The following is a 20470-nucleotide window of genomic DNA, read 5'->3' on the forward strand; positions in this document are numbered from 1 at the left end:
GATGTGTTAAGTGTTTTGTCATTTGAGGGAATCCATGTTTATCGTCTTACCTGTTTGACTCTTAATAAAAGTCTTACAGGTTTAAGGTGATGTTTTTCACTGGATGGAAGAGGCCACAAATGTGTGTTGTTTTAAACACTTTAATGTTTCAAGGTTTACACCGCGAACAGACAAAAGTGACAGCAGTTCAGTTTGGATGATAAAGAAAAAGAAAACTAATATTGATCACTGTGTGCTGCAAGAAGCTGATAGACTATTTTGACCATTCTTATGTCCTCCTTCATCGCTTCTTTGGAGGTTGGGCTGTGCGGGGAGGAGTGACGGGCCGGCCGGAGTTCATGCCGCCGTATTGGTACTTGGCTTTCTTCTCAGAGGGCTTCAGGATCTGGGGGAAAAAAAATTATTTAGTGAAATGTGTGTGCTACTTGCTGTCGGTAGAGTTTGTCCTGACACCTGGAAGGAGCACATGAGGGTCTCATCCACGCTCATCATGCCACCAGCGTTGTCAAACTCGCCGCAGTAGTTCGGTGCAGAGAAGAGAGTCACTAACTGCCTCTTGGCGAAGAACTCGTAACCGTCTTCTACCACCTGGTGGCATCACACAGTCACCAATTGACTACAGAACTACAATAATTATGTTTATATACCTGGTGGGCTCTACAGATGAGGTCGAGGTCGTGCCGGTTGAGGAACTTGCTGACCACATCGGCACCGAACGTGAAGGAGACCCCACGGTCGTTTTCGCCCCAGCCCTGCACATCCTTGTCAGGGTCAGACCACAGCAGGTCACACAGGAGGCCTGGAAGATGAAGAGACATTTTAATCCTCTACTCAAATCAGTGCCCTGTGTGTGTATGTGTGTCCTGACGTGTGTACACAGTGTCCACCACTCCAGACCATAAAAGAGGATGTGGAGAAGGAGCTGAGAGATGACCTTAAAAGGAGAAGCGTCTGGTTTCGTGGCAACAGGCAAGGAAGTCTCACTCCTACCACTTTTCTCAATTTCAGGTGACATCAATCCACTTCATCAGCACATAAGTTTGAGATAGCTAAAATCATTTGATATTTTAAGTACATCAACATGGTTACGCAGTCTATGTAATGTATTCTGTATAGATGTACTGGCACTACTCAAGAGGGTGCAGTTTGCCAAACAAAACGGGAATAAAGCGGAAGAAAGTGGAGGCACCGTTTGAACTTAAAACATGAACAAAAATGCTGTTATTACAATAGCATGGGTAACTAACATAACGGTGGAAAGTGAACGGAGTGAGGCTGGCGAAGTGAACGACCTTGTAACTTTGAGAGTTGTCAACGTGAATGTTTTCATGCTCATATTTGATGGGTTCATTGTCAGGAGCTGATGTTTTGTAAGTGTACCCTTTCCAATATTATTTTTACTGTAGGTTTATTTTAACAGACAGAATGACCATTCATCAGAGGCGTAGACTCTAGTCAAGTGACTTTGACTCATGTTACAATTTTGGCGGCTAAAAAACAACGTCAGGATGGCTGTCATTCAGTTGGCCATTTATTTGCAGGACAACAGAGAGCACGCATGGTCTTTCAGGCGGAAACTTACCACAGCATGAACAGTGCAACAACTTCCTCAACCCATTATTTTATGCACTTGTCTCCCAAAGCTTGCTCTAACCAGCATACTAGATGCAAACGGCATCTACATCCGGTTGGCCTATTTTTCGGCAGTCACACTAGTCGTGTAATCCACGCCATCCGTCGATCTATTTTATGGCAGCAATATACATCACACCCCCACACCCAAAAACGTGAGTAAGATTTCCAAAATTACAACATAATCAGTCTTTTTTTTTCTTTTTATATCCATAGTGCAAGTGGATAATTTATAAGCTCTCTTTTCTTGGTTCCATAAATCATTTTAAGTTTTTTTCGCCACTGAAAAAATACAGACTAAAGCATTTGCTTGGATGGATGGTATTCCGCTATTTAGGAAAAAAACTACAGCAATCCTAGATTAATCAATCATTTCACTCGGCTTATGGTTGTTTACATTCAACTATAACTGCATTTTATGTGTTATGTGTTATACATTTACAAAATAATAACAGTCATCGCAAAAGCGCTCTCGTAGAAATTTGCGAAAGGAGGAAGTAAGAGTCCTCGCGCATGCACGGCACCGATTGCATTCCGGGTGTGTCAACTGTCGTTATTGCTAGCATTATCAAACAGATGCCGACATCTTACTCTTCCGGTTCACGCGGTCAAGTAACATTAGTTACTTCCGGTTCACTATTGGCAGTAAACATTAGTGCAGCACCTCAGTGCTTGAAATCTTGTTAAACCTGGACTGGTCGCCAGTCACATACAGACAAGCAACCTTTTACACTCACATTCATACCTATGGACAATTTAGAGTTGCCAATTAAACTGACATGCTGATCGACAGCCTTGAAAGTACCTGTATCTGGCACGTCTGTGGGTCTCATGATGCGTCTGATCTGCTCCATAGACTGCAGGTCCGGAGAGAGACCTGAGAGACATGACACCATCACCAGCTGCTTAATCCCCCCCCCCCCCCCCCCCCCCCAAAAAAAACAACCTGTTGTGAATCCAACCCCCACATCTTGCCGCATACCTCCGTGACAGCAGAAGATCTTCTCATCCACTATGGCGGCAATGGGCAAACAGTTGAAGCAGTCAGTAAATGTCTTCCACAGCTTGATGTTGAACCTTCGTTTACCTGAGTGACGAATAAACGGCACAATGTTCAAGGTGTAGAAATGCTTTTTTGAGGCGAGCATGCTTACACTCATCGTAGAAGCCGTAGATGCGGTTGATGGAGGCACACTCGTGGTTGCCCCGTAACAGGAAGAAGTTCTCGGGGTACTTGATCTTGTAGGCCAGCAGTAGGCAGATGGTCTCCAGCGACTGTTTTCCCCTGTCCACATAGTCGCCAAGGAACAGGTAGTTGGCCTCTGGAGGGAAGCCACCGTACTCAAAGAGCCTCAATAGGTCTGTGTACTGCCCGTGGATATCACCTGTATGGAAGACGAGCCGTAAGGCACTGACAGATGACAGCACAGCGTGGCCATGCAAGGATGGTTGCCAGTGGGCACTCACCACAGATTTTGAGCGGAGCCTCCAGCTCCAGAAGGATGGGCTGACTGAGGAAGATCTCGCGGGACTTTATGCAGAGGCCACGCACCTCGGCTTCTGTCATCTGGACAATCTTCCCTGGACGACATCCTCGCACTGGGATTTGAGAGCAGCGTTAAAAGACAGATTTCATCTCTTCCACTAATCAGTGACAGAAACCCATAAACCTTGACCAGTAGAGGGCACTGTGACGCTGCTAATGGGACCAATAGAGGAAGAGTTAGACGCTGTGGAGAGAAAGCTAAATGGAAAGCTAAATTGTAGCTGTATGATACAGAGGACAGAGCGTGTGATTAAAGTTTATGAAGGCCTGCTTAATTCTACACCACCCACAGAACACTACCTCTTTTAGAAGAGTCTAAGGACGATGACGATTTGTCCTTTTTTTTTTAACTCCTCCTCCAACTCCACCACAAGGACGTATGCTCGACCACTCCTCTTCAAAGGTAAATAACATTTATCATTACGTATTATTTCATTTTTTAAATTGTTTTTTTCATTAATTATCCTGGTTTAATATTACTACTACATCCAAACTCATATTTACATACATACACATATACTGTATATGTATACACGTACATGTAGTACCTATATCATTGGTAATATGACCTTTTCCTCTACTTAAGAACGATTCAACATGAGAACGGTCGTCTGGAACCAATTGTGTTCGTTAGTTGGGGACTTAGTGTAGTATCATCCGCAAATAATACCAACTTTAAGTCACCTTACTGATGTCATTGATATACAAATTGAACAGTTTTGGTTCCAATATTGACCCCTGGGGTACTCCACACGTAATATTTAAACTTGCAGAGCTTTACAAATTGCTTCCTGTTTGCTAGGTAGCTTTTAACCCAATTCAAAACTAATCCTCTGATTCCGTATCTTTCTAATTTTGTTGTTAGGATGTCGTGATTAATTGTATCGAAGGTTTTTCAAATACTGCAGCTACACACTTTGTGTGGTCTATAGCGTTAGTAATTTCCTCTGCGCTTTCAATCACTGCCATGGAGGTTGAAATGTTAGCTCGGTCTCCATATTGACTATCTGTGAGTAATTCACTCTTATTAATAAATTTGTCCAACATGTTATCAAATATCTTCTCGATAATTTTATAATTGGGGTAACAAGGAAACTGGTCGGTAATTTCTAAATTGATATTTGTCTCCATTTTTTCAATGATGTTCTTATGTTTCAAGTACATGGGCCAGACGTGGCCGTCAAAGAGGCGTGTAGGGTGTAGTTCCTTGAGCACCTCCTCTTTTTGCATTCTTCATATGGGATGGAAATAAAGTAACGCTGGTTCAGCACGTCGATCAATGGTTGGTTGGTTGGTACGGATTTTCATTTTGTTAGAACATTTGCAAGTCTGAAATGATAAGTTACTGATCTATGTTAACGGGTCTACAATCTCAATGATAAACCTTTTCATTGTTTCAGTTGTTTATATTTCAATTACTTTGGCTGGTAACTTAGCTGTAACTTCGTTGCTAGTCACACAAATGAAGCTGACGTCAGAAGTGTCGTTTCTTGGCTTTACTTTACTTCATTACACAACATACATTCAACATGTGCGTCTGTATCACTTTTTCGTTTTCTTGTTCTAACTTCCTGAACTACTACTTCTACGCTCTGTACAACCTTGCGAATTAGCGACACCTGTCGTTCAAACGTGTCACTTCACATAACAATTATCACATCTATTGCACAACACTACCATATTCTTAACTATAATACAACCATATTTAAATTAACTAAACACACACAAATATATACACAACAGGCGATCTACCGGTAGCTTGCGATTGACGTAATGGGCACCCCTGTTGTAAGAGATGTTACATTTAAAAATGTAAGACTAAAAAAATAATGTGTGAATAGAATGTTTTTAATTTTAAAAAGGTACCCTAATGTTATAATTAACTTTTTCATGATTAAAAACTTAACATAAGTTGCCGTTAAAATGTGACTGTATTGTTATCTATTACATTGAACGTGTAAGGGGACAAACACAGCTCATTAGCATCAAAGCTACAGACACACACATTCCAGCACCAAGGCGAGATTAGTCCTCGTGTTACGTACAAATTTCGTTCCTAGGCTGTGATGCAAGTCCTGTTTGAAGTCGGATATTAAAGCTAAATGAACTCTTAAGTCATTCACACAGAACATATGAAGTATGTATTTATAATACAGTAAAAAAAACCCCACTAAATACACAAATTAAATGAAACAGTAAGTAATAAACAATAAAAGCCAAAGCACTAGCAACCTTGTCTATCTCAATAATAAGACTACTACTACGCTGCTGCTATTATTGGCGCAACTATTTTGACAATTAATTGTTTTTAATTTAAAAATGTAACTATCCTCTGATTTCAGCCTGTCAAAATGTGAAGTATGCTGTGCAGTACCACCAAGGCTAGCCTCCAGCACATCCCATCAGGATGCAAGGTGGCGTTGACCCAGGGACGGTTTAGGTGGCGCCACGACAAGGTGCTAGCCAAGTTGGCAGAGCACCTTGAAAGATGCAGGGTGGCTGCAAACCGCACCCAAAAGGTAAGGCCGGCGCTAGCTGCTTTCGTCAAGCCAGGCGAAATTCGCAGAGCAGCCACGCAAGGGTGCTCTGCGCATTGAGACCAGGCAAGGAGTGGCAAATGCTGGTGGATCTCAGAAGACAACTGGTGTTCCCGAGAACAACCACTCTCAGACTAGATATTGTCATGTGGTCTGCAGTGGAGAGATCAGTCCACTTGATCAAGCTAACCATCCCCTGGGAAGAGGGCATGACAGCAGCCCACGCGAGGAAACACCTCAAATACTCCGAGCTGGCGGCGGAGTGCCGAGAGGCTGGCTGGAGAGCCAGGGTATCTGTGGAGGTCGGAAGCAGGGGCTTTGTTGCGCAGTGCTGGGATGACAGGGACAAGCCTGCGGAAAGCAGTGAAGGAGCTGGGAGAGGAGGCTGAGAAGGCGAGCTACTGGCTGTGGCTTCGGAGGAAGGAAAAAGGATGGGGGCTAACACCCCCTTGAGGGCAGCTGCAGGGAGTGGTGGGGAGATGTCCCCATACGCCACTGCCCCGCCGCCGGGAGATGTACTGGTATAGGGGGCGAAACATCTGTGAACGGCATCCTCCAGCTGAATACCCTGCAGCTGCCCGCATTGGCACCGGAGGAGGTGCGACAGGCCGGAAGGTCGAAGCAGGAACCAACAGCTGACCTGTGCAAAGATCTATATATGTGTATGTATATATATATATATATATATATATATATATATATATATATATATATATATATATATATATACTGCTCAAAAAAATTAGAGGAACACTTCAAAAACAACACTTTATATATGTGTGTACATACACACATATATAAAAATACACACACACACACAATATATATATATATATATATATATATATATATATATATATATATATATATATATATGCACATACACATATATATATACACATATATATATACACATACATACATATATATATATATATATATATATATATATATATATATATATATATATATACACATATACATATATATACTGAAAAATCCCCCGCAGCAAATTTACATGTCACCTGTCCAATGCGGCCAGCGGCCACCCATTTTGTCTCCCTTGGTCAATATCTGACCGCATATAGCGGCCAAATTACCGACTCAAGTAGAAGCTTCATGCACGAAAGTTTTGTTTTTCCAATCAATGAAGCCGTCGTGTGTAGACTTTAATTACTGAGTCCTAGCTCAGTCACAATCATTCACAAGATCCACACAAACTGTCAGTTGTTCCACATAAAAAAGCCGTCTTCCTTTGAGCTTGCTATTTCCTGGTCAAACATGTAACTTTAAGAGCATTTGCACCAAAACATTACCGCAAAGTAGGCTAAGAACAGGACGTGCTCCCAGCGACGCTACAATAAAAAAACAAACAAAAAAAAACAAACATACGCCAGCATGCATGCGGCAGCGGGAGCAAAACTGAGTTCGGTTGTACTTAATTGAAGTATTTTAGAATGTACTCACGTTATTTTTGATCAATCCTCATCCACAAATCCATCAAAGTCCTCATCTTCTGTATTCGACACAAACAAAGCCGTCTTCTTTCCCGTTCGCTACTAGTCTGTTAACTTGTCAGTGTTATTCAGCTCCGAAGCAAAAAAGGAAACTTCTCCTGTTGCTTCTGCCAACTTTATTTATTGAACGCGGCCACCAGACAGCAGCTCAGAACACACACACATCTCTCAGCATCGTCTCTCCTTCCTGCTTGCCCACAAGCCAAAGGTTAAACAAGCCCCACTACATAGCTGTCCAGCCAATGCCTGTAACAAGTGACACCGTTTATTTCCTGGTGTGAGACAATGTGCACAATGTTTGTCAATACTGTAATGCTGCTTGTTGTGGGGAAGGAGAGATTCGCGTCGCCGATGCACTTTAATGGCTTTATTAACAGCGGAGAACACTGCAGGACTTTACATCCACGCCAACATAAACACACTTCCCAACTCTCTCAAAACTCACAGCTAGCACTGAGCCTAGCTCTCCTGCTCGGGACGCCCACCGTCACTTCCCGTCACTTCCGGATGAACTAAAGCTGTATCTGCCGTATAAAAAGTAAGATATTAAAAACAAGCGTAAGACATTACTAGCACAGCTTTGTTCTGTGGGTCGTGGATATATTCTATCAGTTATTATTAAGCCTCTAGCTTCCTTTTAGTAAGTAAAAACCTTGGCTATGATTGCTCTACATTGTCATGTAGCCAGGTCCTGTTGGAAGATGAAATCTGCATCTCCATACAGATCCTCAGCAGAAGGAATCATGAAGTCCTCTAAAACATTCTGGTAGACTGTTGCAGTGACCTTGGATTTAAGAAAGCAGAGTTTACCAACACCTGCACCGGACATTGCACCCCAAATCATGACGGACTGTGGATATTTCACACTGGACCTCAGGCAGCTTGGGTTCTGTTCCTCACCCGTCTTCCTCCAAACCCTTGGACCTTGATTCCCAAATGAAAGGCACACTTTACTTTCATCAAAAAAGAGGACCTTGAACCACTGGCCAACAGTCCAGTCCTTCTTCTCCTTGGCCCAGTGGAGACGCTTCCTACGTTGGCTCAGGTTCACAAGTGGCTTGACCCGAGGAACCCGACAGTTGTAGCCCATCTCCCGGATGCATCTGAATGTGGTGGTTTTTGAAGCTGTGACTCCCGCCTCATTCCACTCTTTCTGGATCTCTGCCAGATTCTTGAATCTTCCCTGTTTGATAATCCGCTGAAGCCCACGGTCATCTCTTTTGCTGGTGCATCTTCTCCTGCCACATTTTGCCCTTCCTCTAGACTTTCCATTGATATGCTTGGACACAGAACTCTGTGAACAACCAGCCTCCTTAGCTATGAACTTTTGTGGCTTACCCATCCTATGGAGGGTATCAATGATGGTCTTCTGGCCAGTTGTCATGTATGCAGTCTTCCCCATATTGAACCCAACTGAGACAATTGAACCAAACTGAAGCAATTTAATGACACCTGGGGAAGCCTGTGCAGGTGATTTGACTTTAGTAGATGATTAGTGTGTGACACTCGGTTTAAAACATTCATGCCCTGCAAAATTTGGGCTGATTTCTTCACAGTATTCTAATTTTTTGAATTCCTGTTTTCGTGGGTTTAATGAGCTGAAAGCCCAAATTATGTAAAAATAAACAAATACTTGAAATCGTTTAAATTGTGGGCCCTGATTCTATAATCTAACTTTTTGAATGGAATTATGGAAATTAAACAACTTTTCCATGACATTCTAATTTTTTGGTAAGGGTCTGTACAGTATGTCCTATGTTTATAGTAGGAAGTAGAGCTTTGGGATTTGGTCATTTCAAAATTAGCTCACAGTCTGAAAAAGTGTGAGCATCCCTGCCCTATGCGAACCAAATCAATATGAACCAAACACAAAAAGTTTGTGGTTTGGTCCGCAACAAATTACAAATTACATATCCATCACTGTTATCTAAAGTCAAGTCTGCTTTCACAGATAACTAAGGACATTCAAAAAATATTCACACTTGTGAGGCTGAAATCAGAATATTTACATTTTTAAATAAGTGATTAATCAAATACCAAAATAGTTGTTGATTAATCGGATGATTGATTCAGTGATTCATTTTTGCAGCTCTTATGATACACATCTATTTACGAAGTCTGGAAAAAATATGGAATTTTGAAATGTCATATCCATAGGAAACCTGCTGACCGTCTGCTGCCTTCAAGCCTTCACCATAGTTACTTTTCCTACACAACGAGTAGTGTGTTTTTCGCCTATTTTCATTGGTGTTGTACAAGAGGAACAACAGTGCTGCACACCTGAACGCTCAAACCTGAAGAGTGAGACTCAGACTTAACCAGCAAGCTGTCAACAGCGCAATTTCACACCCCTCCCTCCCTACAAGCGCAGTGATGACATGCATGAAGGCCGATCAGAGGTTCATCTGACAGTCAGGCTTGATATAACACACACAGAGATCCCCTTTCGGCCAGTGGGTTAAAGTAGCGATACGCACACACAGACTTCAGCGTTTGTCAGACACTTTCTCCTTACACACAGTAACCTTGAATACAGATCGTACCACTACCAGCTCACTAGGCTCTCAGCACACTTGTGGCACCTGCAGTACCTCCTGTGACCTTTAGGGCTCAACCCCGAAAGTATATTTGTCAACCATTAAGTGCAAGATTTTTTAAACTGCTATGTGTCTTCTTCTAACTTCTATGCATGCTTGCAAAGAAAAAGACTGCAACCGACTGACCACAGACACGTTTCATTACCTTGGCAACCAAGCAAAACTAATCTCTAGTGTGTAAGGAGTTGGCGAATGGAGACAAAAGAGCTGATTTGCAAATAGAGGTGTCTTGTTAAGAAATAATAACAGATCCATTAATAATAATAATAAAGATCCATTAATCAGGACACGGGGCCACTCAAGGAGCATGGAGGGGCATGAGGAGAAAGTATTACCCCAGCAACCCAGCAACAAACAATCCACCCTATCATCGGCATCAGCCTGGTCAGCCATCTTTGCTATCAGGTATTATTTTGATAACACTGTCACATTCTAGAAAGTAAACCTTATTCACCAAAGATTTTGAAAAACCATGACACCTTTCCGCCAAAAAAAAACCTTCCCCTGATCCCTAAACTTTCCCTGGTAAAGTACCTAGTTGCAAAGTGCTTCTTTTCAAAATCCCAGGCACTTCTGAGGGGCCTGATTTGAGTGCATTTTTAGGAAAACTTTGAGGTGCAATGGAAACGCAACCTGCATGGACATCAATAATTATTCTATCCAGGTAAATAAGTTCCTGGAAGTAAAAGTTCTTGGAAATGTAGATTTTTATATTATTGTTTTGTTATTGTTCAAATTCTGAGATTTTACACGCATTTTGCTTAAATTTCCTCAACTACTTTGGCTGACCACCACCATACACCTTCAATGACAAGTGGCAACCCAAATTGCAGAATTGTTTTCATGTAAATTTCCCAAATAGCTTATTTATTTAATAAGTCATTTATTTAAATTTAAAAGGTAAATGTTTGCAACGGTTACGGGGCTGCCTAGTGGGTGCTACCTTTTGAACATGTTGCAACATTATATCCCACCTTCTTCCTGCTCTAAGCATGTAAACTGCGCCCCATGTAACACACACATGCGCAGGCGCCTTTGCTAAGCTCTGGCAGTGTCATTTTGAGGCAGTTGCAAGCATCCCTTTAATGAAAACTTATTAAAGTGCAGTATGAATTTGAGGTAGCACAAAACAGGTTTCATGATCAGTTCTTCAACCATATGTTTTTATCCACAAATTCAAAAATGTTTTGGAAAAAAAAAAGTGTGTGGAAAGTTTTCCAGTACAGCTATATCTAAGGAGTTGAATCAGAACATTTGCACATGGACCTGGATGGGAAGTGAAACAAGAAGTTAAAAAGCAAGCGAGTCCATTTGCTCTGATTCACCACTCAGTAGGCAAGTTTACTAATAACAGGACCATTTCTTCTGTAGACTGTGGAATTCCCTGGACCAATAGACCCAAATGGGTATTAAACAGTGCCGTCCTACTGTACCTGATAGCCTTTATTATAGGAGTAATTTCCCCATGTAAAACAATGTGATCTTACACGTTATGCCGCACTTTTCTCCACTACAATATCTTGCAATCTACCTGTGTCGGACGCACGGCGCCTTAAGTACACACTCTGTCCTTCCCCACCCACTCAAGCTTGACTAAGTCGGCAATAAACATGGCACGCGCCTAAGCGAATAGCACAGACACGAGGTGGATTCAGGGACATTGGGTCATTACATTGTTTTTTTTGGCAAAGACGCTGCAACTCACTGAAAACTCCGGTCACGAATCACCAGTTGACCGCTGCTCTAGTGCAAGGCTTTTCTGTCAAAAACAAAAGAGCTTTACTGCTTTATCGATATTGACACATGACTGCGTTGCGTTGCGGGCCGTGGCCGGTGGTCTAGTGGTTAGCATGTTGGCCAACAAAGTCTGGTCTCAGTCTTCGATTCTCCCTTAAGCATTTCTATGTGGCGTTTGCATGTTCTCCCCGTGCGTGCATGGGTTTTCTCCGGGTACTCCGGTTTCCTCCCACATTCCAAAAACATGGATGTTAGGTTAATTGGCGACTCTAAATTGTCCATAGGTATGAATGAGAGTGTGAATGGTTGTTTGTCTATATGTGCCCTGCCATTGGCTGGCGACCAGTCCAGGGTGCACCCCGCCTGTACCCTGAAGTCAGCTGGGATAGGCAATATGTCCCCGCCATCCTAAAGAGGAGAAGTGGTATGGATGGATGGATGGATGGACTGCGTTGCGACGATGCTAGCTCACTGGCTGTCATTGCCGTGGTTTTACATAAGCTTTGTCACTGCGCAATCCGTCCCGGAAATGCAATCGGTTTTACGCATGCGCAAGATCTACGTCACTTCCTCCTTTAGCAAATTTGTACGACAGCGCTTCTGCGACGTCACGTGGTGTGGTAGCTATTATTTTTTTGAATGTATAAACATAAATGGTCAATAACCATACTTCATACATGTAATATATTGGGGGGTTGTTTTATTAGTGATTATTATTAAGAGTTTGTTATCATGCAGATGATTCTATCATGTTATGACCTCCACGAAGACGGAGCTATGTAAAAAGTAACGCAATGCACATAGCAGACCTTCGCCATATCCGGTTAAGTAAAACAAAAGTACATAAACCTAATAAAACACATAAAATGCAGTTATATTTGATTGTAAACAACCAAAAAGAGTGCAATTTTTTTCTAAACGGAGAAATTGCATCCATCCAAACATATCTTCCCCAGCAAATTATTTTGTCTGTATTTTTTCAGTGGCAAAAATAACTTAGTATGGAACCAGGAAAAGAGGGCTTATAAATTATCCACTTGCACCATGGATATGATATAAGGAAAAAAAAGATTATGTTGTAATCTTGCAAATTTTAATAACATATTTGGGTGTGTGTGGGAGGGTGACTTATGTTGTTGCAAAAAACAGATCGACGGATGTCACACTACATATGACTAACATGTGACTGCCGAAAAAATAGGCCAACCGAATGTAGACATGTACATGCGTAAAAACGATTGCATTTGCGGGACGGATTGTGCAGTGACAAGCTGCAAAGCACATAGGAGGCTCTCAGGTGCTGCCCAGCCCCAGCATTGATGAACACTGTGTGCTTGTGTGCGCGCTTACGCCACACAACAGCCTGAAAACATCTGTAATGTCTCCAAGTAGACATTCATAGGCATTTAATTGCAGAAATTCACCATCTTATAGTGCTTTTTGCAGCACTTTTTGGTATATTCTTAAGCACATTTACACCAGCGCAGGAAAATAAGTTAATGTTAAAAAAGTTTGGCTTCTCTCCTGCGTGGCTGCTTTCCAGCTCCTTTTGAAAACGAGGTTTAGGAGGTCAACTATTTCTCCACTCATTTTGGAATAGTTCATCTGAAGAGCGAGTGAGCCAGACCATATATGGGGGTCGCTGCATGGTGCAAATGAGGAAGTGGGCTGCCAGGGCCGTAAGAGGGAGGCGAGGCTAACAAGCAAACTGAGCGAACACCACTCGCAGTAAACAAAAGGATTTACCTGCATTAGTCAAATGCTGTCAGAATGTCTGTTTCATGTCTGCAGAGGAGGAGAAGCAATGGAGCTGTATCAACTGAAACTGCTGCTGTTAGGTTAAGCAGCAATGACTGTGCATCACTGTAATGGAAGTTGATCAAACCTTCCTGCAGTGAGCCATAGAGTCAAACGTAATGTCATTTCTGCACAGGCCCTTGTGATTCCATGCTGGCATTTCCCAGCCGCAAGCAAATAAGCATCTTTGTGAGGCAGAAGAAAGAACGAAACAGAGAGGGTAGGACAGGGAGTGGGAGAAGTTGGGAGACAAAAGGTCTGGAGGCGGTCCAGAGGAGGGTTCATCGACCCCCTTTTGCCGGGGCCCGTGCCAGCGGGTGAGTGCTCCTCCGGCACACAAGCTCGGCAATTGTTTGCACAACACCAGGCTATGCCAGCAGCCTCCTTGACGCTGTAATGTGGAGTTACAGCTCCAAAATAGCACCAAAAGAGAAAAAAATGGTGGGAAAGAATACTTACACACAATACACAACATTTCGCTAAGACGTAAAAATTAAAAGATAAGGTGTACATTTTGTACATACTAGCATCAGATACTAGCATCAATCCACTAATCCAATGTAAGTCAATATATGTAAAGCTATCACATCACATGGCTCTAATATCTAATGTCATTAATAATTGATTTATTTTATTTTTAAGGAGTATGGAGAGGGCTAACAAAAAGCAAGTTCCGGGCGGAACATGAGTTTGACATGAGTTATTTCTTGAATTCAGTAATGTTTCTCTTCTTTATGAACATGCTGGCACTTGTAACTTTCTTTGGCTCCATTTTGGGTTATTTTGCAGCTGTGATGAAAAGAAAAGGCAGAGACTTGAGGTATGTAACAAACAACTCAGCAAAATATGGAGGTGGTTCACATGTTGATCTTGCTGTCACATCTAGGGCCCTATGAAATCTGTTATATTTTTTTTCCCCCCAAATTCTTTTATTTTTTCATAAATTCCATTTTTTTTTATTTTTACACTTATTGTATCGCCATAGATTGTGTTTTTCCATGTGTCAGTGAATAAAATGACTGTTAAAACACAAAAATCCTTACATCATTGGACAATTTTGCCCAGTATTTTTCTAATTTTTCATTGCTGCAAAATCCTCAAGAAACAATCATATCCGTGCTTGTGGTTAAAGAAGAGGTAGTTGCAGATGCAACTGCAATCATTTTATTAATGTAAGCTATTTTTGTTTACACACTTATTTTGTTACCACTATTAGACAGGATGAGCGCTGCTCTTATTTTGAACGCCGGAAGCGTGGTATGACGCAATGACGGCCTCTGTCCACCGGACTGTGGCCATTGCCGTCTTTTCAACTGAATGAACTGCTATGATGGTTAGCAATGCATGATGGGAAGAAGTTAAAATTGTTTTCTATTCTACATTTGTATTGCTTGTCTTGTATATTTCTTATCTACCTTTTGCATATCAAGTTGCTGTGTGATCATTTTAGTGTTCTTTCTTAGATGGCGCAGTGAGTCAGACTGTTGTATTAAGTGATGACTTCCTGCAATTTGTGATGGGTTGACAAGCTCATCATGAGTTCCCTTGATTGGCTCATGCCAAAGAATGAACTACCGGTTCCTCACTAACTCGCGAGCGCCACAGTGTTTAAATGAGTAGTAGTTTGAAGTAAAAGAGATGTCCCAGACAGTAGAACATCGCCATAAATTAGCCACACTGCTGTATAAGCAGGGTTCAAAGTTTAAGAAAAAAACAGCGGCTCATACACCGGAATTTACGGTATACAGACTCAGTCCTCCGTCTTCTTATTACTAAAATTAACACATGGTCTACCGCTTTTGTTGACATAAAATTAGAGATCCAAAGAGGTCATTTCAATGAAAAATCAGTTTCTGTACACATAGTGTTGCAGTAGGGATGTCACGAGATCTTACGAGATTAAATAGTAACAAGATTTATTTAGAAAAAACCTGTGTTGCGATATTAATAATATAAAAATTAATCACACGATAAATGAATATGAACTCAATCATTTTTCCAGCCGCCGTACATTGCCAGGTCTATGTATATCTGTTTTACTCATCTTCCGCCTCCAGACGGGCAGGAAGAGGGTGCACTCCGCATTGATTCAGCAACTAGATGCTTCATACATACAGTATACAAGTATATGCAACGGCGAACAGAGTGAGACTTCTTGTCGCAAAGAAGTCTCGCAAAGCAACTGCTTTGTCTCTGGGGAGAGGCGGGGCTGGTATCATACACACATAGCAAAAGAGTGGTGCTTCGTGAGAAGCAATGTAAGGTAACATGAGGAAAAATTATGCTGGCAAACCCAAATACCACAGCCACCATCGTGGGAATCTAAATAATGAGCAAGGTGACCCATCAACCCATCAACACAAACAAACCAATATGCCAAATTTATTGAAAAGTGATAGCAACATAAAAGGCAACAAAACAAACTGGCCCACCTCAGACATATCAGTTTTCCTATTTGGGGAAAAAAATACACATCGAGATGCAGAGCCTTTGTCCCAACAGTCAACACTCACTGAGACGTTTGGTCGGCAAAATGGTATGAGTTCACAGAAATCATCTCAAAAGAAATGCTGCTCTTTAATACAGTTGAAAAGCCAGCATTTCAAGAAATGCTGCAAACATTACTATGAACTGCCTGCGAGAAAATACATGTCACAAACGGCAACCCCACAACTTTACAGAGTGAAAAATGACCTGCACTGTTTTGTGACTCTTAAATAAAAAGGTTTTGTATGTCCAGTCAGCGGCATAGAAGATAGATGGATGTTTGTCGAGTCATAATTTTTTCATTGTACTTTTCTTAAAATTAACGTTAAAATCTTGTGGACCCAATCTTGTGCATCGTCTCGTGAGTTGGGTGTCTCGTGACCCCTGTATGTTGCAGTATTGTTAGCTTCATCATCATCGCTAAGCAGTGTGAAACGGCAAGAGCGACACAGCATTAAAAAATGCACAGTGACTTCCTGTTTACATCAAAGCAGGCTTCAAAATAAAAGCCTGGCAGTATTAACCTGGATTCTACAACAGAAACTAACAAAATGCACCTATTTATTTTTTAATTGTTATCCAGCTGATTAAAGATTAACGCATGTACGAAAGTTTTATTGTCATTGGAGCAAAGACATTCAATGAAATGACTGCATCAGCTCAGTTAGCTAGGCATATACAGTGAAATATCATGTGAAAACAGAAGCACAAATGTTAGAAAATGAAGTCAACAAACTTCCATAGGTTCAAAAATCCTTTGGGCCCATTCTCCTTCATAGTATGTCTCTGGCCAAAGTTACAAGTAGCAATGGCTCGTTTCTGTTTCAATATCGGTTATGTCGGCAATCGCTTATGTCGACATGAGTCACCTAGTCGGAGGGGCGTGAACATAAACGGGTTCCACTGTCCAAAAGTTATAAACAGCAAAAGCGAGGCCAGCTAGCATCACTGCGGGCGGGAATTGTCAAATGTTGTCAGTTGATCAGGTTGAGCCAGTTGGCTGCTGGGAAACCAGACACAGGAAAGCACGTTGCCATGTTCAAACACCTCAGACATAAAAATGTTTAGCTTGTTTGTCTCAGCTTGCATCTATTCTGAAGTGCCATTGTCTCTTGAAGCTGGGTGACTGAGGTTTTTCTATTTATGCACAGGAAGCAGAATGGTGGCCACTTTGACTCATGTTTGTTTGGTTAAGAACTGATGCCCACTCATAAAAACAGTCACCCACAGTGTGTGTGCATGTGCGTGTGCCTCACGATGGGGGTTTATGTTCATTTGTATCACAGACAGCTGCTGACATTTAAAGGGATAGTTCGGATTTTTTGACATGAAGTTGTATGACATCCCCATCAGCATTTTAGTCCGATAACAGCGACTTACCCCCCACTTGGTCTCCTAAATCCAGTTCTGGTCAGATTTCCGGTCAGATTTCCGTGATGAAGAACGTAGTTCCACTTATTTGCTGGGTACAATTAAGTAAAGAATTTGGCTTCTCAAAACAATATGCGTTCAAAAGATTAATACATTTCCATCACAAAAATGCCTTCTCAAAAATATCTGACCTCACTAAATCTTTTTACGTATGTGTTTCACAGCGGAAGAAGATGCAAGTGTCTTCATCACATTCACATGAACGCACAGGCGACAGTGCGGAGGGATACGGCGGGAGACAGATATAATGCTGAGCATTTTGTGAGGTTTGACTTTTTTGAGAAGGCAGTTTTGTGATGCAAATATTTTAATATTTTGAAGGCATATTGTTTTGAGAAGCCAAACTCTTTACTTCATTGTCCCCAGCAACTAAGTGGAACTACGTTCTTCATCACAGAAATCTGACCAGAACTGGACTTAGGAGACCAAGTGGGGTAAGTTGCTGTTAATGGACTACACTGTTGATGGGGGATGTCATACAACTTCATGTCAAAAAATCCAAACTATCCCTTTAATGAAAGCAGCATCTGTGTGTTGTCACCATTGAAACTAAAAACCCCAAAAGTTACTTCCTTGCATGATGCACACCATCTGTACATTGTCAACTAGCATCTGTATGCCTCTGAACTGTCTATGCATTTATAAGGGCAACGCTAAAGAGAAAAAAATGATATTACGTATTATAAAAAGGTAATATTGTGAGAATGAAGTAATAAAATTAGAAGAAATATTGTGTATTGTATGAAAAAAACAAGGCCACTCCAAAATCTTAATTTTGTTTTTCTTTGTAGTTATTTCATTTTGTTGTGGGGTCTTTTGTGACTTCCTGGATGAGTCGCTGCTGCGCTCTTGGGGTAATTTGGGTTGGCCACTCCTGGGAAGGTTCACCACTATTCCATGTTTTCACCATTTGTGGACAATGGCTTTCACTGTGGTTCGCTGGAGGCCCAAAGCTTTAGAAATGGCTTTATAACCTTTTCTATAATGATAAATCTCAATTAAGCTCAGTTATGTTTTAAAGTGGGGTCAATCACTTTTTCACACAGGGCCATGTAGGTTTGGATTTTTCCTCTCCTAATAAAAAGTTTCATTTAAAAACTGCATTTTGTGTTCAGTTGTGTTGCCATTGATTAATATTTAAATTTGTTTGATGATCTGAAACATTCAAGTGTCACAAACATGCAAAAAAAAAGAAATCAGGAAGGTGGCAAACACTTTTTCACACTGCCTGTTGTTCTTTCCAGTTCTGTATCACATATGTGTTGGCTTGTTTGTTTGGCACCGTGGGTGAGGTAGTTGTCTGGATCGCTGCATGTGAAAAGCTATTAAACCATCAAAAGGTTGTCTCAGATTGACTCTGACTACAGGGCATTTGGCCACCTTGTACAGCACAGGCCAAAAGTTTGGATACACATAGGCCTGTCATGATAACAAATTTTGCTGGTCGATAATTGTGCTACAAACAATGGTTCCAGAGCATCAACTCCCTCCGTATTCTTGCATGCAAAGCTTGCTTTTGTGCAGCTTTTAAAGAGTTAAAAGATCCACAAGAAGGCAACACCTTTAATACACAACTTTCACATACTGCATCATCAGTCTGTTATCTTTAAATGTCGATTTGAGGAGGAATTCCGTGCTGTGTATTGTGTAAATATTGCAGCTGTCAAGCAACGTTCCCATGTAAACAACAAACCACATGACATTCCCATCAGAGCACCATACCACGTTAGGACAAGTACGTTTTGTTCTCAGGACAACCGAAAAATGCAACCTAACAACTACGCGTGCACTTCCGACGTCCTTTATTAACCAAGCGACTGCATGTGTTGTGCTGTGAAAACATGATTTTTAGGATTTTTAGGAATCCCCATTTGAGCACCAGAATCCGTTAGGAAAACCTTCGTTTCTTCTAAAACGGCTGAACTAATGCAACAGGAATCTGTCAAATAGTAGGTTTTTGTTGTTTACCGAAGCCCAACACCTATGTGGACACTTCTGGTGTACTTCATTAACCCTATGACTCCCTTTTGTTTAAAAAAAACATGACATGAATCCCCATTTGACCGCCAGATCCCGTTACGAAAACTTGCGTTTCCTCTAAAGACGGGAAAAATGTAACAGGGGCCTGCCAAAGATTTAGTTTTTTTTTATTTTTTTACCGAAACCAAACAAATGTGTGGACACTTCTGGCGTACTTTATTAACCCAGTGACTCCCTTGAGTTTTTAAAAAGCATGACAACTTTTTAGGAGTGACGCGAATCACAAAGCTCCCGCCCACAAACCAGTGTGCTGCTTCCAACATGAGCAGCTTTATAAAAATAGAACTTCAGCTAGATTTATTTTACATTACACGTAATGTACTAAATACTGTATAATAACATGATGTTACTAACATGAATGCCTCTGACATTCGCTGACACTCATATTCGGATACTAACAGTCTGCGACTAACAGCAACTTTGTGTCCATATAAACGTCACACGACGGTGCAAAGATGGCAGAAAGCAGGTTTGAAATACAAATGTAGTAAATTGGAATCTGAAATGCCGACTAAAGGTGTGGCTGATGCATTTTCACCTCAGCGACGTTTACACACATTTAGCTAGTCGCCCCTACTTCAATACGTACCCATAAAAGCAATTCATGGCTAAAATAGAACGCAATTCGCCATTAAAAAGCGGCTCAGACTCACCCTCCAAAAGCCTGGAAATCAACGAGTCGACGTCCAACTCCCCCTCCGCCATTTCAGTTCCGAGTAGCTCGCTTCGCCGCAGAGAGTGACGGGAGGCTCGGTAAGGCACCGCCTCACCGCCCCCAAACGCACCACCAACCTACCCCCATTCCGCCCGTTTATGACATTTATTGCACTCCTTTAAAGCCCTTTGAATACGTAAACACAATAACACGACGAGGGACGGTCGAAGGACCTGTCACAAGTAAACCGAGGGTCATCCGAGTCGAATATTTTTAGTATGACGTATTTTTACCTAGTGTTAATTAGGATCACCTGTGATATCCTACAATTTGTATGGGTTCCTGAAGGCATCATTCAGCTAGGCCATTTGCAACAGGTTACACTAATAACTCGGAGAGTGAGATAACATATTATAACATAACAATGTTTTATTTTACAGCAAAGTACATTATGCAATGAATGCATGGATAGTGTGAAATAAAGGCATCATGAC

General features: G+C 41.5%; 1 protein-coding gene across 1 annotated transcript; it reads right to left on the bottom strand.

The window, feature by feature from the left end:
* Positions 1–124: 124 nt before the first annotated feature.
* On the bottom strand, positions 125–20150 carry LOC129194945 (serine/threonine-protein phosphatase PP1-beta catalytic subunit). The gene is made up of 8 exons (XM_054800496.1): positions 19975–20150; positions 3100–3231; positions 2787–3017; positions 2615–2719; positions 2438–2509; positions 648–799; positions 454–588; positions 125–385 (listed from the first exon to the last, which is right to left on the bottom strand). Exons 1-8 carry the CDS (start codon positions 20024–20026, stop codon positions 281–283), a joined length of 984 nt encoding a protein of 327 aa, XP_054656471.1. The 5' UTR covers positions 20027–20150; the 3' UTR covers positions 125–280.
* Between the last annotated feature and the right edge of the window lie 320 nt (positions 20151–20470).

Source organism: Dunckerocampus dactyliophorus, chromosome 15 (assembly GCF_027744805.1).
Source record: "Dunckerocampus dactyliophorus isolate RoL2022-P2 chromosome 15, RoL_Ddac_1.1, whole genome shotgun sequence".
In the NCBI taxonomy this organism is placed as follows: Eukaryota; Metazoa; Chordata; class Actinopteri; order Syngnathiformes; family Syngnathidae; genus Dunckerocampus; species Dunckerocampus dactyliophorus.